The 24,935-nt window shown below is 38.0% G+C and overlaps 1 protein-coding gene across 8 annotated transcripts in view; it reads left to right on the top strand.

Moving 5' to 3' along the window:
• The window catches only part of nhsl1b (NHS-like 1b), an 87,787-nt gene that overhangs the window by 29,089 nt on the left and 33,763 nt on the right, over positions 1-24,935 (top strand). The window contains exon 1 of one of the 8 annotated variants that reach the window (XM_052586351.1): positions 12,520-12,673. The exons of 2 other annotated variants lie outside the window; for them this stretch is intronic. In XM_052586351.1, coding sequence (XP_052442311.1) covers positions 12,655-12,673 — 19 coding nt within the window. In that variant the 5' untranslated portion in view covers positions 12,520-12,654. Of the gene's footprint in view, positions 1-12,519; positions 13,592-19,444; positions 19,628-23,029; positions 23,547-24,935 lie in introns of those variants that run through there. 5 more of the 8 variants (XM_052586346.1, XM_052586353.1, XM_052586349.1 and 2 more) reach the window with 5 other exon arrangements.

The following is a 24,935-nucleotide window of genomic DNA, read 5'->3' as shown; positions in this document are numbered from 1 at the left end:
AATGACAGTCCAAACAGCTGATAAAAATATCACAATAATCCATATGAGTCCAGTCCAATTAATGTATTGTGAGTAAAATGCTGCATGGTTATAAGAAATTAATCCATTAATTAAGGTGTTTAAGTTAAGACCTTGATTCATGGACTGAAGTCGTGGATTATTGTGATGTTTTCATCAGCTGTTTGGACTCTCATTCTGACAGCCCCCATTCACTGGTAAGCAAGTGATCTTGGATGGCCTAAGGGTGAGTAAATTTAACTGATGCTGATGAGGATTTTGTGCACCAAAGCAAGCACAGAGAGAGGGATGGAGACTGATGGCACTGATGTAATGAAAGTCTGGCTCTACTAACATACATCACATGACATGATCCATGATCCACTGCTCTGTGTGGGTGTAATACAGGAAATTAGCCCTTATTCCTGGACCTCACGGGTCAAGGTGTGCACGATGAGGCCTGCTCTCCATGAGTGGCTGTCTGTGCAGTCAGGGCGGTTGATTTACACCCTGGTGTTAAACCCAGAGATGGATAGGAATGTTCAAGAAACTGGCTGTGGAAAATGTCCTCAGGTTTGGGACAGTCATGGGGAAAGTGGAACATGGTTCATCAATGTTTATTTGGGTGGGGATAAACGTCAGAGTCTTTAAAGGACCTTGCAATTGTCTGGTGTTTAATCAGCCAATCTAATTATTATTCCCTGAGAGGAAATGTGAGGTTGGATGTAAAATGATCCAGGTATGAGGTCATTATGAGAAAGTGAAGCTTGTGCCACTGTGTGTGTGTGTGTGTATTTGTGTGAAAACCTTTGGGCTTGTTTCATTCTTTGCTTCGTCTCATGGGTTATTAACTCTCATATATTACTGTTCACATTATTACTTCTTGTTCTTGCCTGAGGAGAGAGAAAACCATCCATCTATGTTCGTAGTTTCACTCTCGCTTTCCTTTCTTCCACCTTTCTCATTCCTTTTTTCAAACTATATTTATTTCCTTTACTGTCCAGTGGGAATTAAGGGATGGGAATAGAAAACTTTTTTTTCATATATATTGCCCCTGTCCAAACTAGTAACATGCTCCTATGAAATGTGTAGCATGTGTAGCATGTATGACATTATTTGTGATAAATGTACACTAATATTCAAAAGTTCGGGGATGGTTAGTTTTTTTTTTTTTTTATGTTTTTAAAAGTCTCATATGCTTAATATATGCTACTATTAATTGATCAAAACACAATAAAAACAGTAATATTGCTTATATAACTTATTTTACTTATTTACTTATTTTTTAGTGCTCTTTGCTTATTACAACAGCATTCATGTTAAAAACCATATTTTATAACATTATAAATGTTTAAAGAGTCACTTTAGAATTTTGAATTTAATGCACCTTTGCTAAAAAACAAAAACAAATATATGTTACAGTCTCCAAAATATTAATTGGTAGTGTTCACGTTATTTATGTATTTATTGATTATAAATTCAATTGTAAGAAACACAAACAGTATTATTATTTTTTTGATCAATTATGTTTTATATGTTTAAGAAAGTGATTTAAAGCTTTTCATACAAACATGAGCGTTGTGAGAAAGTTAAAGAACCAAACATCTTTCTCAGCGGTCCTGCTCTCTCACACCTGTAGACAGATAAGGACCTGTCTGCCTAAAGCCGTCTGTGTTTGAATGTTTATAGGAGATATATCATGGAAAACAGGATTCCATTGCTAGGGAGGTACGACCAGGAATGTTGTCCTGGGCCTGGGAGAAAGGAGACCCAGCCATAAAAATAAAAATCTCATAAAAACTGTGTTAACCTATAATTTACATATATTCTTTAAAAAGACATGGTAGGAAAACATCAATAGCTTGATTAATTGCAAGGCTCAGATAAGAGTTTGGGAAATAGTTAATAGTTATTTTTATTTACTTATTTATTAATTGTTTTGCTTTGATAAACATTTATGTGTACTTTCAGTAAAATGTTATGCAAGTACAAAATAGGGCCTATTTAAGTCCTTTATGATTATGCTCCTTCTGTCACAACTTCTGTCTCTTTCTCTTTCTGGTTAACTCTGCCTCTGTTATCAGTCTGTGAGGAGAGATACGAGGTGGTATGCTGGACGAGTAGAAAACATTCCTCTACACATACTCTGTGCAGCCTTCTGTCTTTTTTTTCTCTCATCATCATGCACTTTGTTGCAGTGATGTTCGCTTCTTGATTTTAGTCTAGCAAATAAGTAATTCAGAATCTACTGTCTATTTGTACATGAAGGTGAACATAATCTTCTCTTGATCAAGCACACATGCATCCAGTCACTGCCTCGTGTTGTGATGTAAATCTGTGCTGAGAACTGTGATCATGTGGCCTTGATTTCACCTAGATATGGCACTTCCCATGAATCTGGCATTGTTAGTAAAGCATTGCAGGCAAAAATCACGTGACTTCCTTAATTCCTTAAAATTGCAGCTAATGTCATTTGGACTCTTCCAGTAGCATGGCAGAACGATCAGACAACTCCATTTTATATCCTATTCATGGATACTGCCATATACTGTATATTCTGCTCTATATTAGGCCGAGAGTGTCCGTAAATGAAGAAGTTGGGGAAAAATTAAAGAAATAAAATAATACACTCTTCTAGTACTATCAAAATAACAAGACTGGCCATGTCGAACCCTGCGCGTGGTCTTTATGACAGATCACACTTCTGTCATTCTTACATCGGGGTCGGCCTTGAGGCCACATCCCTCATTGAAATCCCAGCGACCCTCTGTCATTCACATCGGGCTGCCGTCTTCATCGACGTGCGTCAGTTGTGTCTGACAGCTGGATGTGTCTGTGCGTGTGTGAGTTGTCGTGCTTCCCGCTGCAAAGGGCAGAGCGTCAGCCCTTGTGTCGGCCGCCCTATTGTCACGGTAACAGACGGCTCTCAGCCATGCGTCTGCCTGATCAGCATAACACAGGCTGACTTTCTCTCTTGACCCTCTTTCTCTCACCTCCTCTTAAATCAGACAGTAATGGGCCTGCAGAGAGTGCGAGCGTATGGTTCGCTGACAAAGGAATTTGGGAGAGAGTTGTAAGGATCTGCTCTTCAACTTGGTTTATTTAAACAGAAAGGAGACGGCTGGAGGCCCTCACACTTCAGCTGCTCTTACTCACACTTTCAGCTTTTCTTTTCCTCTCTTCTTCAGTTAGATTAATCACCTCAGTCTCAGTGCTGATGGTCTTTTGGTGGCCTTTTGGGTCACCAAGATTTTTTTCTCTTCACATATTTACATTCACATAATCTTTTCCTGAACATAGCGTGTATCTATTCATATATTACTATAGCTTATATTTTTATCATTAATTTAACACTAAATCAATCTTTTAATTGAAACCTTTAGTCCCTTTAAATTAGACACGCCCCTCTTTCAAAAGCTCCGCCTTCAAAGATGCATTTAAACATGAAACATGATATTTAAGAGAGGAGCAGCTGTACTTCATCTCAGTGTTGTGACTGTTATCAACAGCAACAACAGCAAAATTTTGTTTTCCACAGACATTTGATTTCACTGACAACCACTCTGTCTCTGTAAACAAGCTTAATGTTTGGTAATGTCAAGTAGAACATTACTTGAGGATATTTTGTTTACTTGCTGCTAACTGACTGAAATTAAAGTCTTGAATATGTTTCAAAGATTTGATGCCACCAAAGGACCGTTTAGCAGTAGTTAACAAAGTGAATCTGGCACTTCCCACAAGACGTCATCGTGTTTTCAGGCTCCACACTGGTGATTCTCTTCTCTGGAGGACCGTTGAGGTTTGTGGCGGGTTGCCAGGTTGGCTGTCAACATATCAATGGGACATGTGGAGTCCACGCCAGTTTAATTCTCCTTCCTGATTGTGACTCTTTTCTGAGAGGTTCCCTGGGGGCTCCAGGTCTCTTAGTATGCTAATCCAACAGCATTATATAAGCCTAGCTTTCCTCTCTGTTTAGCCATTGCACAAACATTAAGACAAATGAGAGATTTTGTGGCCAACTAAAAGAAGTTGGAAAAGTCCTCACTCATGAAAAAGATTTTGCCTGCTTACACAACACAGTGTTCTTTATCCAGGAACTAGAAAACTCAATTACTTAGAAAAGAAAAACTAAAAAACTATAAATTTTAAGTTTGAAGTATTATAATAGTATGCCTTACTATTTTAGATTATTTTTTTATCAGTCTGATCAGGTACTGTAGAACAATGCTTAAGGAACTTTTTGTTTATTTTCTGCTAATTAATTTATTGAATAGGATTTAAAGATTTGATGTCACAAAAATACATTATTTTAAAAGTACTTAAAAGAGAGAATCTGGCACTTTCAAGTCATCACTGCGATTTCCAGCATTTTTTTCATTTGTTTGTGGAGCAGATCTGTTGTCCTGGTCTCATTCCAGTCCTGTGAGCTCACTGTGATGATCCTGCACTCTTTAGGGTAGAAAATGCTCTGGGCGGTTCCGGCTATACACACACCTAAACACACACTCACATATTCATAGGTCATGCCTCATAGTTATTAACATGTTCATTTGCATGGATTTGTGCATCCCATACAACAACATTTGGGTGGGACCTGAGTCCCATCAACATTGTGTGTGTGTGTGTGTGTGTGTGTGTGTGTACTTATGCTACATAGTAAGGACCAAATCTCCACACAAGGATTTGAATTTTTGGAAATTATAAATTATGTTTATCTGAAAGTGTTACAATGCAAACAGGTTTTCTAGCATTATCTGTGCTAATAATTATACAAATTAATTATTTCAAATGGATGAATCAGTCAGTTAGTGTGTAATATGTTTAAGCCAATCTATATTTTTAGCCCTTAAATACCGTCAAATATGTATTTGTTATTTTAAACAGTTGAACTAACTTGAACCAACCGACAAAAAGAACATTAGTCTGTCTGATGAAGACTAATATTTTATGAATTTGAGCTACATTTAACATTTAATGTGAATTCAGCAAAACATTTACTGTAACTTTGGCTGTCGTTTTAAAACTTGTTCAGCAGCATGCTTTTAAAACCTCACATGAAACATGCAAACATGGCAACAAAAGTTACCACACACTTCCATACAAAACACACCTACACATACACACACACACGTTTGTTTTTGTGAAAAGTGGGGACATCCCATAGGCGTAATGGTTTTTATACTCAACAAACTGTATATTTTATGGCCCTACACCAACCCTACACCTAACCCTAACCCTCACAGGAAACTTTATGCATTTTTACTTTCTCAAAAAAACTCATTCAGTATGATTTATAAGCGTTTTGAAAAATGGGGACATGATGGGTTATGTTCTCATAAGTCACCCTCTCCTTGTAATACCTGTGTCATACCCATGTCATTATACAGAGTTGTGTCCTGATAAGTCACAAAAACAAGAGCACACACACACACACAAACACACACAGGCCAGCTCTCAGTGTGACTAATATCGTGGATCAAGGTGGAGCTGATGACTTCTGCTAATGAGTAATATCTCTAGCTATTCTGTGTGTGATTGATGTTGTAATACATTAGTGGTGTATAAGCAGTTGCTGGGAACCAAACGAGAAAAAGCAGACAGGCCTGACTTTGTCAAGACCTTTGAAGCTGATATCTTGAACGGTATGCAGGGTTTCTTTGACCTTTATAGGCGTAACATACAGAGGATATGTGGAGGATCACATACGACCACTCTCACGGTAGCCCTAAGCTTCCTTTTTTTTCCAGGATGGCAAGATAAAAAGAGGGACAAGGGGCCAAGCAGCACTTCTGGATATACAACACTTTTCTTTTTCCTTTCCTTCCTTTCATTCTCTACCTCCCTTTAGCGGTGCATCCCACCAGTGACAAATGTTAGCAAAACCCCTCTGTTGTGACATGACACACACTTACAGGAAGGGGAAAGGGTTGCCGACAGGATGGCCCAAAGAACAGATGGAATCTAGACATCACCCCTACGTCACATCACTCCGTCAGACACACACAAACATTTACACTGCCATCTAAATCAGCGCATGCCACAGACATACATTGTCATTTTTTTATTTTCTAACTTTTAAATGAATAAATAAATTAAATTCTATAGAATCAGCTAATCTGTAAATCCTACATTTCACTACCAATTCAAAAGTCCAGGGTAATAAAAAAAAATAAAATACTTTTATTTACCAAGGATGTGTTAAAATGATTAAAATTGAAAGTACAACACTACCATTTTCTGCATTTATAATAAGAAATGTTTCTTGAGCAGCAGATCAGCATATTAGAGTGATTTTTCACTACAGTGTCATGTGACACTGAAAACAACATTCTTTGTAGTTTTCTTTGTAGCTCTAAATGCCTAAAAAAAGTCATAAACCTTTGATATCAATGTGATATAACAGACCGAAAACAGAAATATGAGACTAGCTGATGAGTTATTCTAACTATGCGTGATTATATGATTAGTTGAATTTTATCCCTGCTGTCCACAACTCTCATATCAGGCCAGCAGACTCTCCATTTGAGAGTCACTCATTAATACTATGTATCCAAATCTTTGTGTCAGTGATTTTCACTCTCTTCCTGTGCTTTAGCTAGCATGTCCTCTGGATTGTTTCATTATGAGCCAACGTGAGTGTGTGTGCACAAGGTCTGTATTGTGTTTGTCTGCGTGCATTAGTCATTAGGGAGTTTAAGCTCCCTGATAAAGGCTCTTGTCTTTTAGAGCTGACTCTATCAGGCCATCTGACTGGTTTTAGTTGGCTTTTGTTTCTATTCACTGAAATGTCAACATCCTCCACCCCACACTGAGCATGCAGGGGTCACTGTTCAGGGGTGAGGGGTCAACACCTGCCCTACTTTATGCTATAACAGGTTTGGGCTGTTTCTAATTGGTTTTACAGGGATTCTTTCGGAAAGAGTGCATTAGCATTTTTAGTTTGACATTTAAATAATTGGCAGAGTACATTTTTCTTCCGTTAAATGACAGTTATTAGTATTATTTATCTTAAAGATAGATGCTTTTTTTAACACATGTGAAAAACAGTACATGTCATGGCATTTGATAAAAAAAAATATTGTCTCTCGTTTGGCACCTGGCAGAGTCTTATCATGCTTAATATGGTGTAAAGAAAGAGCTGTGTCCTTCTGACCATTTCTACATGCCAGATGAAGCATTTTAGACATTGTACCGCCCCCTAGTGGTCGCTGTGCAGACAGGCTCAGGAGTGTCATGACTGTATTTCAATTATTGGTGAATTATTTACAATAGCAATGCATTAACTAACAATGAGTAATACATTTGTGTTCACTATAAGTTAAATAATATTAACAGATAAAACTTTTTATAATGTAGGCCTAATAGTAAATTTGTAAATGTTGAAATGAACATTACCTTAGAGTGATAAATGCTGTAAAAGTATTTTTCATTGTTAGTTTTTGTTAACTAATGCATTTAACTAAAACCATAAAGCAGATTTCAGCTCACATGATCTAATCATAAAAGATCTTTGCAGGTTGCAAGTTCGAAAATGGCATACATCTAGATCAGGGGTGCCCAACCCTGCTCCTGATGATCGACTGTCCTGCAAAGTCTAGCTCCAATCCTAATCAAACACACCTGAAGCAACTAATTAAGGTCTTCAGGCTCGCTTAAAAATTAAAGACAGGTGTGTTTGATTAGGGTTGGAACCAAACCTTGCAGGACAGTCAATCACCAGGAGCAGGGTTGGGCACCCCTGATCTAGATAATTCATGATCTCAATAAAGTGGCGTTAAAACAATACCAGTCTATTTCTTGCTTTCTGTTATATCCAGGTAGAAGTACTAACAGAAATCAGTGGAGAAACAGGGCTTGTCCTTAAGACACTGAGCTCTGTTACCAGGAAACTTCCTCCTGAGGGCCCTGACACCCTCTCAGGAGAGATACGGCTCTCATCCCGGTCATGATTCTTCCTCCCAGTTATCAACTAGCTGGAAGAGTTTCCAGGCTGAGGACTGAGAATGTTGTCTGACTTCACTCAAACATTACATTTCCTTACAAGAAAGCAAGTCACACAGTTTTGAAACTGCATAAGGGTCACGGTCAAAACAGTTAATAATGACAACATTTTCATTTTTGGGTGGACTATCCCTTTAATGACAATAACATTTGTCTAAATATACCAATGCTTTCCACAGTGGGCAGAATCATAGGACAGAGTGACTCAGAGACAATAAAGCAAACTTTTTGGGGTGTTTTATGGCTTTTGGTTTCACGACACACACGCACACAGACATGCTTGGAAAAACATACATTTATGGACACACATCCTGCAGAATACCTACAAGCCAGCGGCTGTTATTATGGGCATTCTATAAACATATGTTCTTCTTGGACAAAGTTAATGGTGATTTATAACATTGAGAATAAAGTTTATTGAAAACAGACAGACCACACTTCACAAGTTTGGGGTCAGAAATCTATTATGCTCAAACAGTAATATTATGAATGCAGATGCATAATTGGCATTCTTTTTTTAAATAATCGAACTGCATGCACAAGTTAGCTTATTATGAGTAACACAATATGCTGTATTGATTCTATTCTTTAACTATCATTCTGAAATGTAAAACATAAGTAAAATAAGTAAAAATAAGTTGTGTCCCAGGTTTAAATGGGTTTGCATGACATTAGAATATGCTATTGAATTACATTTTAGTGTCTTGTTTATTAATATATAGAACCAAGATGGACTTTATAAGTCAGTAGTAAAGAGTATTATAAGAGTATTGTATTACACACACCAGGCCTGCTGGAGTGTATGTTTGGTTTCACAGCTGCAGATCAGGTTTATGCTTAATATGAGTTCCTCTGTTCATTCCTGTGCAGCATACCAGAGAGAGAGGAATGTGTTGAGGAGGTCACCTTGGGTCAACAAGTATTTGCGGGAGCTTGTTTTGGAGGTGATGGCCAGCCTCTCAGGTTCATGGGAGCCAGAGGTCAGAGGTCACCCAGAGGGCTCTATTAGTTATGGGTCAACTCATGATGTCTTTGTGAATAAGAAGTGATGAGAGCACTGATAGCTCTACTTATCTTTAACGGCTTCTTCCTGTTCTCCTCTTCTGGTCTTCAATGCTTCTTTTCGTCATTGTTTCCATCTTTCCAGTATAAACACTATTCAGTGGTCAGACCATATTGAATTAAACAAACACAATTTTGCAATATTCTCCCACATAAGCAACCGAACCCACAAATACACATATTTTATGGTCTTACAGACACACACTTCATACTCACAAGGACAAATAAACCCAACTCGTAAAAAATGCGGGGACAGAGCACAATAAAGTCCTTCCCTTGGCATTTTGGTAAGCGCTTACATTTTAAAGCCTAATTAAAATGGTTCCTCAACGCTCGGCCAATTTGGAAGCCACTTCATTTGGTAAACAAAGATCTCCAAGCAAAACATGGGAAGGAAAGTGTTGAATGCTAAGTGAATTAATTTAAATGTGAGAGACACTTTTAGATAAATCTGACTGCATAATTTTTTTACTTTATTTTTTTTAAAGGTTTTTATTTAGATTTAATCTTTATTTAATTTTTTTTGCTAATTAAAAAAGTCTGGTGCCCATAGTGTTGACCTATTTTGAGTCCTAGCAAAGCCAAGTTGGGAATGTTAACCCTTTACCTGTATTTAAAGAGAATGCTCCAAACACGGGTGGTGAAAACTATTCCTCCTCCCCCTTTTTTGGGATGAATGATCATGTGCACAGATTCATGACACATCTTCCTTCAGAAGACTGCTCAGGTTTCCTCTCTGACCTGCCGTGTCAACAGGCAGAAACATTTCTAGCATCAGTCCCATTTTAACTCTAGAAGCCTGCTGCTGATTTGCTGTTGTAAAGGACAATAAGGTCAAAAACACACTCTGTACAAGTACAAGTTGTGCAAAAATGCATTCTTGATGTGGCAGTAAAAGGCTTTGTACTCAAGGGGGCGATAGAGCTAACTTCATAAATAATATTTTCTTTGAAAAGGTTACTGAAAATGTATATTTAAAAAAACATTCTATCCATCAAAGAAAAAAAAAATCAGGTGTCATGGTTTCCACAAAAATATTAAGCAGTACAACTGTTTTCAACATTGATGATGATAAATGTTTCTTAAGCACCAAATCAGCATTTTACAATAGTTGCTGAAGACTGCTGAAAATTTAGCTTTGCCACCACATGGATCAATTACATTCAGAAATATGATAAAATAGAAAATGTTTTTACTATCAGGACCTCAGTAAGCTGTAAGTTATTAAAGGGATAGTGCACCTAAAAATGAAAATTCTGTCATTAATTACTCACCCTCATGTCGTTACAAACCCATAAGACCTTCGTTCATCTTTGGAACACAAATTAAGATATTTTGGAATCAGAGAGCTCTCAGACCTCCAAAGACAGCAAGGATCCTTACAAGATCAAGGCATAGAAATGTAGCAAGGACATCTGTAAAATAATCCATATGACATCAGGGGTTCAACCGTAATTTTACGAAGCTACAAGAATACTTTTTGTGTGCAAAGAAAACAGAAACAACAACTTTATTCAAAAATGCATCTCCACTACCTCAGTGCCATTTTGGAGCATATCATATGTGTAAGCAATGTATGCAACGTATGTACACGGATATTAATTTGTGTTCTGAAGATGAAGGTAGGTCTTACGGGTGTGGAACGACTTGAGGGTGGGTATTTATTGACAGAATTTTCATTTTCGGGTGAACTATCCCTTTAAGAGAGATTGATTGTTGTTGTTTTTGTTGTTGTTGTTGTTGTTATTTTGCTGTACTGTGTCAGTAGTTTACCTGAAAGAAAAACTGAATTGTAAAAAATTGAGTTTGCATAGCGTATAAGCATTTACATTTGCATAGTGAGTGCTTCATTATTTAGTTTGAAGCATTTGACCTCTTTGTTTGAAGCTGTTTAATAGCTAGTTTTGGTAAATGTAAAAGCTGTTGGTCAGACTATATGTCTTTATTCCTACTGATGGTGTTTTATCTCAGCAGCTGGCCGCTTGGCCCTGGTGAATTATTAACGGCGTTGAGGGCCACTGATTGCAGTGCTGAGGATAAAGGTTGGATCTTCTAGCTGTGTGTTTTATGAGAGAGGAGCTGTTTGTTATTACATCTGGCTGTGTGGATGTACGGAGGTTTTCCAGGACAATTGAAGCACTGTGTCGCAGTCTGCTTCAGTCTTAAAGTCTAATCACTGATTACACACATTGTATATTTACAGCCTGAATTTGTGTGCTATTCCCAACGTGAAAGTCAAACAACCTGACTGATCTTACTATGTACCCGTGTTTTGAAGTTGGAGGGACAATGCTCATTCTGTCATAAATAGAAGGAAGTCTATGTGGGATTTTCGCTGGGGTTAGATACATTTATACAATTAGAGACACACAGAGCTGATTTAAATGCTCACATACACTCATGCATTCAGATTTTGGTATTTGAGAAAATATAAAAGACAGTAAAAAAAAAAAAAGTCCTAACTCCATGGAATAATTTAAGTACCTGCAGATCTCTCAGCCCCTCATTTCCTTTGCATACGGGCTGTGTGATAATGTTTGTGTGTTTGCGTACCCAAAACACCTCTTTTGCTTTTATTGCAGTGCTTTCTTCCTTCACACGTCGCTGGCATAGTTTGTGTGTGGTTAGCTGGATATTCTGGTCTGGGCAGGTCTAGCAGGCTGATCCTCTGGTCCTCTATATTGTGTATGGGTCAGAGTAAACGGAGGTGTTGGTCAGGAAGTCTTTAGCCTGGAAGGAAAGTCAGGATCTGACTTCTTTGGCAGGATTGACTTTGTAGTTTTCAAACTTTAGCTCCTTAATGGGAGAGACCCCTAAATTTGATGATCATCTTGTGCCAGGGACAACAGTCTTAAAATGTTAATATAACTTAAAAAGTAAATATAAAATTAATGTATAAAATATGTGTGTGAAAAATAAACACGGTATTATGGAGAAAAACATGCATCTTAAATAATTCTTTTTTTCATATTTGAATTGTTTTTTAATAATGATTTTGTACAGCATGTGTTTATACAGTACATAAGGAAGCTTATTTGCCTTTAATAATAATTTATGTACTTTATATATTTATAATTACATTTAAATTACATAAAAAATTTTAATTAAATTCATGAATTTAGCAGATGCTTTTATCCAAAGCGACTTACAGTGCATTCAGGTTATCAATTTTTACCTGTCATGTGTTCCCTGGGAATCGAACCCCCAACCCCATAATGTATGTGTTAGTGTAACAATATGAAATATTTCCTTCTTACAAAGCTGTTTAATAAAATAATAATTTGAACAGAATATTTTGGTTTTAGAGAGTAGTAAGAGAAGGAGAAAGGGAAACCCAGAGGAGGGAGAGGAGTGGAGAGTCCGTGGTTGCTGTGCGACTGGAGGGGAGGGGCAAAGATCAGAGAGAGAGATCAGACAGGAGTAAGGGAGTGGTTGGGGGCTGGTTTAAGGTCCTATTTCACCAGCACTCTAGATGTTTGTAATACTAAACTTTCGATCCCACAGTCAGTGTATGTGGGTGCTCTCTCTGGACAGCTGTCACCAAGAGATCAGGGGAACGCCTGGTCTGGCACTCTGCGAGACTGACTTCAGCCCATGTGTGTTGAAGGCCCAGGTGAGTGACAAACACTCTGGCGTAGTCAGAGTCAGGAGTCAGGAACAGTATCCGGTGGTGGCTTTACTCAGCGGCGGGGAGATAACACGGTACAGAAACACCTGATCCGGTTACTGGCTAATGAAAAGCAAAAGGACATTCGATCTCATCCAGCATCATGTATGAAACTTCTGCTGGTGATGTCTTTCCAGGTGTGTTTAGACCAGTGTCACGTGGATGTTGTAAGATTATCACTGGTCTTTATAGTAGGAGCATTTAAAGGAACTAAAACTGAATGTTAAACCTTCTTGAGCCTGATTTTCCTCCGTAGCAACTTTAAAGGTGTTCACCCAAAAATTGTGCTTTTTGTCAAAGTGGGGTGGCTTTTAAACAGCAACCGTGTCTCCTGGTGGACGTCAAGCCTCAGTCGGGGGAAGACCGGTGATTTTCCAGCCTGCTGCTTGAGTTAATTACTACTTGTGGATTGCAGTGCTCGTTTTTTTATGTAGTAGACCAAAAGGACAGAAAATTGTCGTCCAGGTTGCAACGAGACCTGTGGATATTTCATTGATTGGAGAACAAGAATTTTTTTCAATCACTTCATGATCTTCAAGCGCAAACCGTGTGATGTAGTTCTACTTTTGATCCCAGACTTGTGAGGAGCAGCTTAACTCTTGTACTTTTAAGTAACCTTGATCGTGTCCCCTGCTTTTAAAGAGGATATGATGAGGGACAAGCGTTCTGGGTCTTTAAGGAGGGACAAAGCAGAAAAAGCTGCCCCGGTCTCGCGCGCTCTCAGCTGGCTGAGCATGTCCTCGCTGTCACAGCGGACCTGTAAACTGTTCGGCAGCCAGACCAGCCTCCATAGACACTCCCAACCTCCACATGGAGTGGATGAAGAAGATGATAATTGGGTGTATGAACCCCAGCACTGTATAGGTGAGGATACACAGTGTGTGTGAGCATGTGTAATTTGTGGTCGGAGATCTGAATGTCTCCTAAGGTTGCCTCCTTAATAATGTAATGGAAAATTAGCGTAATAAGGTACACTGCTGATCAGAATGGTAGGACTGGTAACATTTTTTGTAATAATTTTGAGAGAAATGTTTTTAAGCTCTCCAATGCTACATTTATTATATTAAAAATATATATATATTTTTGTAATTTATTTCTGTGATGCAGTCTACATGTCACATGAATTTTAAGGAATCATTCTAATATGCTGATTTGGTGCTCAAGAAACAATAATTATTGTTATTAATGTAGAAAACAGTTGTGCAGTGGGATGCATGTTTTTAGGAACCGAACAAGAAAGTTTGAAAAGAACAGAATAAAAAAAGAATAATGTATAATTGTTTTTACTGTCACATTGATCAGTGTAAATCAGGCTTGCAGAATATAAGTGATAATTAAAAACAAAAAGAAATGTTTTTACTTCCTGCAATGCTTAAAAGATTGTTGTAATGTTATCATTCTACTGTATGTATGTTTTAGTATACAGTCTGGTTTAACAGTTAGTAGATTCCACCATTGTCTTCGGATTTATTGCTCTTGCAGGAAGTAAGAGAGTAAGTTGTTTATGAGGAGAGAGAACTTAGGTCACAGTCTTTTTTATTGTGGGTCTGTCTTTGTGTGAGCCGTTAACACGTCTTCCTTGTCGACAGGTTAAGTGAGGTCTGTGGCTGGGGTAGTGAGGGTTGACCAGAGGGTTTAGAGTTAGGAAATGGGAAGAGAGTGCTAGAAAAGTGGCTAAAGCAGCTAAAGATGAGTCTGCAGAAATGGGTGATGTCACTGACTGGTGGCGATATGGGTGTGAGAACCCATGTCAAGTGTGTGTGTGCGGACACAAGGGCAAAGATGCCCTCATTGTGCCTGCTGTAGTCAATCCGTCAGACACAGCTGAACATCTTAATGCTCTTTCAATAAATGGACTGAATTACCTTGTATTTTTACCTTTGGTAATCTGCATAATTGAGGTACAGTTGAGTTGAGGTAAGTGAACAGAATTACTTAATTGATTCGGGTGTTTTTAGCTGGGAACTGTAAGTTCTTATTTGCTTTGTTAAAATAAGAAGCATGTATAAAAGCATGCGTGTATGTATGAAATCTCTTTCTAGGGTGAGGCTGAAACTGATTACCAAAAGCAGATCACATCAGTCAGTCTCATGCATATCTCTTTGTGTTGATCTAAATGTCCAGTGGCAAGTAGTTTGCTTTGTAAATCAAATGACAAATCTGCCACTTTGGCATGAAAGCAGAAACTCCACCCTGGTATCTCTGTCGACTGGTTGTCATTGGTTGACCTGTTTGAGCATGTGCATGTGTGTGTGTGTGTGTGTGGTATTGTAGTGGTGCTGTAACTCTATGCAGGTTCTAATGAGATATTCAATCGGGGTAGAGTAAAGTTACTGTAGGGGTGATCACAGCTCGGGTGGTGTAAGATTAGTTTTTCTTCAGCTGTCACTGCTGACTCTGTTGACTCCCACGCTCCATTTGGCATGGCTTTTGACAATCAGATGTTTAGTAGAACAGATTTTGCTATTCATTTCTGTTCCAGCTTGAGTGCATTTTCAGCACAGTGATGCTATATCGATGGCAAGGTGGGTTTACATAGCTTGTGACCTGTGCAAATACCTGCCGCATGTTATTTTCATAGTGGTGCATTGGTGCAGAGTTCTGAATTGTTTTGTGTGAAATCATAAATCAGATTTTATCTATCAAATGACACTTCTTTTTTCAACAATTGAGCAGCTGGCACAACATGTCAAGCCCCAGCTAAGAAAAATATGTTCCAAGAACATTTTGCTAACACAAGTTATGGAAATGGTATTTCTGAATTTTGTCTGAACATTCAAAACGTCCAGTTTTTTAAAATGTTTTAAAATGAGTTTTATAAGAACATTAAGGGGACATTCCATTTGATCATTTATCCTTTTTATTATTATGGGAACATTACTTTAATATGTTCTCTGAACATTCTGAAACAAGTAAAATTATTTTTTTTGATTAACGGACAACTAAAACACTGGAGTTTAAATAATTTTAAACAGTATTTTTCATATGTATTTTATATTTATTATGCATGCAGTTTTTATGATGTCAAATTAATGTAGAGACAACATGTTTTAATTTGGAAAAGGAATTATTTTTGTCACACTGCATAATGTAAATGCAAAACAAGGATAAGTGATGACCAGTGTATCCAAAAATATACTTTTTGGATTTTTAATGTATTGATAAAAAAAGAAGTTTTCCTTCAGTCTTTTTTTCTCCTGTGTTTACATGTCAAAACTCATGCTTTATGCATTTCAGACACACATGCATGCCCAATTTTTTCCCTGAGGCATAGCTGGAAAAACACTACTTTTCCAAAACAGGAAACAATTCAGGAAATGTCTCCAAAAGCATCTAAATTTCAAGTCTATGTTAAAATCCTGATATAAACAAGCATACAAGCTTCTATATTTAAAACATATATTTATGCTTTTGGCACCTATGCTGGTGCATGCAAGCTTAATTAAACTGCCCTAACTGCTGCTCCGGTGCTCTTTATTTAAAAGCATCCTATAATTTGGGGCTGTCAGGGCCTTGTAGTAGACCCATAATTTCAGAGTGTGGGTTGCCCGGCGACAGGATGTTTTTGCCGGTTGCTATGGCAGTGAAGTGACTGATTGTGTGGCTGTCCTGATTCTTCCTGGGACAGGCTCACATGCCTGCTGGAGAGAAATGTCTGTCCCCAAGACAAGCTTGGAATACAGTCTGTGCTTTTGATGCTTCTGTATTAGTTGATGAGCTGATTTGGTTTAAATGGTTGAGGTGATGTGGGTTTGGTTCAATTCAGTAGAAACAAACTAGAGCAAAGTACTTGTGTCTGTGCTTTTATATTTACTTAGCTGTTTGCTTAGATTGCTGTTATTAATACAGAAACCAGCATCATAAATCAGTGGAACCTCCACCTCTGTCCCACAGAACTAAAATTAAACAACCTTTTTGTCTAATTCTATCAAATTTTAAACATTAGCCTCTATGTAATAATTTTCTCTCTCTCTCTCTCTCTCTCTCTCTCTCTCTTTGACTGCAAACAATATATTTTTTTCTCTTTAGAAATGATAATAATTAGTTTAGCTTCTGAATATTTTCTATTACACAGTTTCACATTTTGGACAGCCTTCCATCACATACTGTGTTGACTGTGTAACATTATAAAGCAATGGTTAATCGAGATATAAAGCAATAAATAAATACAAATAAATTTTTTTATTTTATATAAAGCAATAAAAAAAAGTGAAGGAGCGGGTTAGCGGAGGGACAGTAACGTTAAAAACACAACCAGTCAGAATTACATTTCTCGAGCATTCAGAAAGATAAAATTGATTAATTTCTGTTCTGTTGGATTCAGCGTTTCCTTGAGTATTTTGAACGATTCATTAAAAGAACCAGCTCATAAGAATCATTTGTTGTGAATCCGATTTCAGTGTTCGAGTTCTGTTTGTATTGTACACACTTTGCGAAGACAGCTCAATAAAAAAGAGGTGTTTCTTGACACTATTTTGCTATATTTGATCATTTGATCTTATCACATTTGTTTGGGTGCAAACTCATTCACAACTCAAGTGAAAATTAGTGCTGACCAAGTGCTGACAATCATCCAAGAATCGATACGACCGCCATACACTTACATTTTAAGCTGCTAAAAGTGTTGTTTATCATTGCTTATACTTCTAAAATCTCAAAGTAAGTTGTTTATTACTTAGTTTCCCTTGTTTTGCTCCTTCCAGAGTATTTTCTCATGTCACTATCACAAGTGTTGTTGCTTGACGCTTAAAAACGTTTTAATGTGGTTAATGTCACCCAGATTTGATAACACATTGGACTAACGTTACTGCGTTTAAAACTAACTTTTTTCCCCCTTTATGTCTCTGTTTCTTATGTGCTGTTTGTGATGGGCTACGGTTTGTGGCACCCAGGTAAGTGAACATCTATGTCTTATTATGATAAATTAATTTAATATATTTTTGGCACATTTTGGGCCACTAGGTGTCAGTATTAAAACATTAAGCCTACCCATTTTTTTTAGCTAGTTCCATTATTGTAGGCTAGCTTGTCTCCCATTTTCTATATCAACAAATTGTGATTCAGTCTGTATCACCTGACATTATTCAATAATGTTTGTCCCCATTTCATATTTGGACTGAGGTGACTGACTCTAGTAATGTTGACCTAGTCTTTCACAATATCCCGTGGGCAACTGGCACAAACAAACACAAACTATTAATGGAGCATGTAATTGAGAGTCACTTGTACCAAAATAGGACATTCACGAGATCATTACAGTGACATGGGCTCAACACACAAACATTTCTCACTCATGCATGTAGGACACTTTCGAGCCATTTGCAATGTTTTGGCTTTTAGTGAGCATTGATTTTTCCTCTTGCCAAAGTACCCAGTGGTTGTCACCTACCAAGAAGATCACTGTCAGGGTTTGTCACAATTTAGCTCATTAGCAGAATTGTCACTGTTTTTGTTCTGTTCATTCTTAACACTGACGAGAAGCTCCAGCTAAATTTGTGATATAAATGTATTCCTAAATGCAGTTGAATAATCTTATTTTCCAAACAAGATTCCGTTTTTTTTTACAGGTCAGTTGTCTCTGTCACAAACCATGTCAGCATTTTTTGTTTGTTCTTTGTCCAGGTCATTTGACTCCTCCATTGGAAATCAATGAATCCTTATAGGGTTTGAGGTTATTGTGGGCTCACCATTTCCCTTTGGCCCTTCTGCTCTGCTCTGATCTAATGATGATGATAGTGATCTAACCTGAACGTTATGGTGTTCACTTACGCAACTGACCCAAGTCTAAGCTGCATCCATCCATAAATGTTCATTTAAGCTGATTGTGGTACACACAGCTGGCATGTAAGCACATAGCTTAGAGCAGTCAAGGATCTCTGTAAAACCGCATGTATTTGGCACACAGTTCCAAACAAACGGAACTGCTTGTGAAGGGGGCTGATGCTGAAATGGCTAGCCGGGACAGCTGTTAAGCTGTTGCTGGGTTTGATATCACAGCCACAGTGTTTTGAGGGATTAAGTGATTGTGGTCTATCAGAGCACAGTTCAAAAAAGGGGTAAGCCTGAGCCTGCCTTTGTCCTGGAACTGCTGACTGTCCAGAAACATTCACAGATGCACACACACGTATTGAAACTAAACTGTGCTGTGAAGCATTTGTATTTGCTTAACGGGACAAAAATGATTATTGGGCTTGCAAAACTGCATCCCAAATCATGTACACATCCAGAAAGTACTGCATTTGATACTGATTTCTCTCCTGACCTCATGATACGGCAAAATGGGATGCATGCTTAAAAGTATAGTCAAAAATCAAGATTTGCTGAAAATGTACTCACCCCCAGGCCTTCCAAGATGTTGATGAGTTTGTTTCTTTCTCGGAGCAGATTTGGAATATTATAGTTTGAGATCAGTACCTAATCAAATCAGTATAGTTTGTGAATTGAAATACAATTTAAATAGATGCATGAAATCTGTCAATATCCATAAGTAATTAATTTACAAGCACGTGTTCAGACATGGAGCAACAGTAGAGTTTGGTTTGTTTTTAAAACAACAGTGTACTTGAATTAGTTCCCATGTGTGTCCATACATGTCTTTAACATAATATGTTTGTCCATACATGTCTTTGAAATTGGGAAGTACAGAGAGAAATGATGGGGAAAGAGAAAAACAGGGAAGAAATGGTACTGAGATGACAGGAAAAGGGGAGTGTCTGTGGTGGGAGAACAAGCGAGCTGGAGAGGGAGAGAGAGAGAGGGGGGAGCATCAGTGAGTTTGATTATGTTCCCCATGAGAAGGCCTGTGTGTGTATTTGGATATGGGCTCGCTCACGGGAGTGGGACTGACTTCTCCAGGAATCTCTAATGGACATAGAACCAGAGACATGTCATGCCTGGAAGGTGGGACATTTGTGTGTCTATATGTTTTTTATGCTGTTTTTTTTTGTTGTATGTGTCCACGTGTGTATGTTTGACAGAAAGAGTAACTGCACAAGGGAACAAGGGAATCTTTGCTTGTTATTAAAGGGGAAGGAGGGTCTTTGTGGTTGGAAGAATCCCTTTCCTCTTTTTCTTTTTTCCTTTGTTGGTCATTTTTCCTTTCCTCTTTCTGTGACAAACCTTCTGATTCTTGATATATAATGCAGTATATTATAGAAATGAATGATGTTTTATGTGTGAGTAGATGAGTCTGTGTATGAATCTGTTTAAACTGAAGATGTAAATGCATTAATATTGTGTTTTATAAGCTTGTGTGAGCTGTTGAAGGCACAGTTGCTGCAGACATGTGTCGTGGCATGGGACTGGCCCGTGTGCAGTGGACACCACAAGTGTGTTTGTCCAGAAGCCTTACTTTCTCTTGTTCCCTGGTGCTCTCATTATTATGCTTTCTCCCTCTGATCATTTTTGCATTCTAATGTAAGATGAAAATAATTTTTCAGAGCAGTAGTAGTTCACTTTTATGGAAAACTCCCTTTTGCATTATAGGGTTGGCATCCTCAGTGTCATCACTGCTGTCATATAAAACAAAAACAAGCAAAACAACGTTTCTGCTTTTGTACAACATTATTGCCAATCGTTGATTTTTTATATATATTTTAATACATTGACCAGTATGTTTTTTTTTCTCTGGCAGGCAACAATAAAGGTATTTCTGAACTCATCCACACAGATATTGTCCTACTTCTGCAGACTTTTAATGATCGTTCAATTTGAAGAGGTAAAGCAGATCAAGCGGTAAATCTGCTGCTTTACTGTAGAAAGGCATAGGTTTGTTGATTGCATAACTCTCGATTTGACCCAAGATGCTGCCTCCATGCCAATTTACTTTAGAGTTTGAAGAAGCGGTCTTGATTAAAGTCATTTTTGTCTTTCTAGTTTTCAGCATAATAATGAAGGAACAGAAATCTTGTTCTTTTTCTTTCAGATTTCAGCAGATAAACTAGATGTAGTGCTCATACTTGTGTGTCTTTGAGAGAAATGTTTATATGGACTTGTATATGTGTGTATTTTGAGTGTTTGTTTGTGTAACGGGGGTGAACTCCAGTCATGTATGCGAGTTGCACACTGTTTAGATATAACTGAGGCACTGTGGGTATGCAGTGTAAGTACAGAGTTAACTTATATATAAACCAGTGCTAAGACATGTTAGACACGTATAGCAGGCATGTGAAGCAAACTTTATGGACAAGGTCACGTGCTCTGAGAAAGGGTTTTATATTAAAAATGTAACAAATGTCTGTCTTTTTTCAATTTTCAATTTTCAGTTGAATTTTAATTAAATAGATTGTATTTCTTTTTTTATTTAAAGTACTTTACTTGGTATTATCTGGACAGTGACTAGTTTTAGCTTTGGTTTAGTTTGGGTTTATTCAGTTGTTCCATCTGCCCAGTTTGTACATGTTAATCAGACATCAAATTCCTTAGTTCTAATTGGATGATCAAATACAATAGTACTTTCAAAATCAGGCTTTGGAGATTTAGAATTTTCATTCATAATTTGGTTCACACTTATAGTACCAGTTTAGTTTTTTGTTTTTCTTTCTTTTTAGCTCTTTTATTTAAAGACCCCCCCCCCCCCCCCCCAAAAAAAAAAATTTTTTATTTATTGTTATTTTATATTCTTTGTGTATATAATTTTAATTGTCTTTATTAATTAGATCTACACTTGTGATTGCAAGATTGCAAAAACAAAACAGACTGAGCAGCAGTGTTTTTATTTTTTGCGGCCTTGTTAACCTTCTTGTTAACCTTGATACTGTTTTAGTTCTGCCCCTCTGTGACCTCCACAGTCTTGTTATACTTCAGACACCTGTGCTGCTGGTATGTTTGAGAGACTGTGACTCTCAGGATGACATCTCATACACTTTGACCTCTACGAGGAGTTCTCACGCTTACTGTCTGCCACATTCCTCGCTGGTCAGTTTACAGCACGCTTAGTACTCGCACGTAAAAGTGCAGTTTTACTTCAGGCATTCAGATACTTCTGTAGTATCACATGATTTCTGAAGAACACTTTTTTTAAATATCTTCTGTAGATCTCGAAAGCCTTGTGACACTTCTGTAGAAAGGAATGAGGATGAGTGTATAATGGTTAATTTCACTTTGTGCCAGGTGTATAGTGAAATGCTGACCTGGTTGTTCTCGCCCAACCACCGAACAAAAACAAGTATTTAAAAAACGTTGTGACTTTATGGGACTATAATGCAGTGTATTATCCAATCCACAGCTGGAGGGCGCTGTTTCTCTATTTGTAACCTGTCCTGTTCTCGAGTCATGATTGTCATGATTGCCAGGTCTACACAATTTGTTGTTTTTAGCAGTTTAGCAACACCCAACACAATTCACTTTCATCAGATTGTATTTAGATTAGCACATGTGATTAAAAACGCATATTAAACAGCACTCAATAGTACTATGGACTGTGAAGCAGTGAACTCTGATATATATAGTATGATTAGTATTTTCCTTGGGCAGAGTTTCTGCTGAGTCTCTGACTGGGAATGTAATTTGACTAAGGAAATGACTTCTTTTTAAGGAAGTTTATGCCTCGGTTTTAAAAAAGATGTGGTTTAATGTGCAATTTAGAACTAAATCTGGTTAAGCAATTCAGTGGAATGCTAGATCTGTGTTTGACATTTACCCTAAAGCCAGTAGACATCGACCTGTTTCTGTGTTGGATGAGGTGCTTGAGCTCTTGCATTTCGGCTTAATTACCTGTAACATGGGCATCTGTGTGACTGTGTGTGTCTGTCTGATAATCCGTGTTAAGACATGTCCTCAAGATGATCAAGAGGAGCCAAACACACTGGCCAAAACACCAAGGGGACAAAGAGTTCATGATAGTTAGTAATCATTTCTGTCCAGAGAGGTGAAAGATCAGTAATAACTTCATACAATAATTGTGTTCTCTCACAAAAGCATTGTAAGCCTAAATCGTAGCTCCATTGGTTTCAATGGGTCTACAATGTACTTAAGCTTACAATGCTTTTGGGAAATGCAACGCAGTTCTATACATATGAGAAATGTTAACAATTTTGCAAAAATAAAACACTGAGTAGCATTTTCTTTTCTTTTTTTCATTAATTAATTTTTTTACTTTTAACATCTGGAACCATCTCATACATAGCTAGTCCCTGATGTTCATGGGTTTTTTCATTAATTTTTTTGCTTGTTTTGGAGATGTGTGTCTGTGTGTAATCTGACACCTCGTGGAATGTGGCTTTTGTTTGCGCAAATCAATTCAGCTTCATTCAAGCAGACCAAAAGAAAAGAGTGCATCGAGGAGGAGAGGGGTTTGTCCTCTCGAGGTCCACCGAGAGTCCCTTGTGTGCTGCAAAGAACAAGCCCTGCCCACCGCCTCCCTCCCCCCCAGGATTGAGGATGGGAGGGCAGGGGACAGACCTGAGTTTGGCCGATGAAGAGGTTGTGTGAGAGGGAGGGGGGTCGAATCAAGGACCGCCCCCAGGAGAGCTTTAGGCCCGAGGATCTTTAAGCATGCTGACATATGCTCAGCACCTCTCCATAGTGCATGTAGCTGACTGCTGCTACCAAGTGTGGGATGCCAAACTTTGCACCTGCAAGATGGGTAACAATCCACCCTCACAGCTCCAGTCTTCCGCCCTGGAACCAGCCCAAGCCCCCAGCACCAGGAGTGAGTGCGGTATCAAACGCAGACTGCTGGCCTCCAAGGTCCATCAGAGACCAGAATCACTGTGGACCCCTAAACCAATGCTACGAGTGGAGGGCAAAGGATCAAAAGGGGACACACTTACACGCTCTGAGTCTTGTTGCAAGAGGAACTCAGTATCATGCTTTCCTAGTGAGTATACAGAAGAGTTTGTATGGTTTTGAATGTAGTAAAAGGTTGGCTGGTGTCATTATAGTGGATTTAGTAGCTAGTTAAAGGTATAGCTCACCCAAAAATTCTGTCATTAATTACGCAACCTTTTGTTGTTCCAAACCCACTAGACCTTCGTTCATCTTCAGAAAAAAAATTAAGATATTGTTGATGGAATCGGAGAGCTCTCTGACCCTCTATAGACAGAAAAGAACACTTTACGATCAGTGAGTACTCTTAAAAATGGTGGAAGACGGTATCTCTGGGAGAAGAATTGTTGAATACATTGTTATTATTGTTTTCTTTGCGCACAAAAAGTTTTCTTATAGCTTTGTAAAATTACAGTTGAACCCCTGATGTCACATGGATTATTTTACAGATGTCTTTACTACGTTTCTGTGCGTTGATCATGGTAGGACCCTTGCTGTCTATGGAGCGTCAGAGAGCTCTCAGATTCCATCAAAAATATCTTAATTTGTGTTCCGAAGGTGAATGAAAGTCTTACGGGTTTAAAACGAAATGAGGCTGAGTAACTAATGGCAGAATTTTCATTTTTGGCTGAACTAACGATGTAAGTTTGATTTAAATGGAAAAGTCCAGTGACAACTAGTGCACAGCACATGATATGTGTTGTAATAGTTATGTAAATGGTTAGTTCACTAAAAAATTTGAATTCCATCATTATTTCCTCACCCTCATGTCATTCCCAACCTGCAAGGCATTCCTCTTCTGTAGAAAATACAAAAGAATATAATTTGAGAAATGTATGTTTTTTTTGTTGTTGTTTTTTGACATCCTTACAATGGAAGTCAGTGTTAAGTAAAACTGCTTTGTTACCAACATTTTCTGTTCTGCTGAAGAAAATAAGTCATACATGTTTGTATCAACATGAAGGTGAGTGACAGGTGACAGAATTTAAATTTGTGTGTGAATTATCTCTTAAGTATAAACTGTTTAAGCACTTTTTCCCAACTTTTCCACACCATTTACCATTTATGTTGATTTTAGCGGCTGGATTTGCTCATGTCTCAGAACACACCATGTCCGCTGTCATTGTCTTTGGTGTGAATGCTTGTGTCTAAGGCGTTCGAACCAATCAGCACACAGATTGTTCTGTTAAGACTTTGTGGCCTTTGACCTTTAGAGACATAACTGAGCCTTTTTGGCTTGACCCCTTGGGGCCTCTTCTCTTCCTGTCCTTAATAAGGTTAGGTTCATTCACTTGGTATCACACAGAAGGCCATTTATTGATCTTTCATAGCATCACACATATGGATTTTTGGCCATTCATGATTTACCGATATATGCAATCAATGGGCGACTCTAAAGGTTATGGTATGAAGTGTGCAGGAAAAGTCAAGTGCAAAAGGT

Source organism: Carassius gibelio, chromosome B20, assembly GCF_023724105.1.
Source record: "Carassius gibelio isolate Cgi1373 ecotype wild population from Czech Republic chromosome B20, carGib1.2-hapl.c, whole genome shotgun sequence".
NCBI lineage: Eukaryota > Metazoa > Chordata > Actinopteri > Cypriniformes > Cyprinidae > Carassius > Carassius gibelio.
This window is presented reverse-complemented; position numbering and strand designations above follow the sequence as displayed.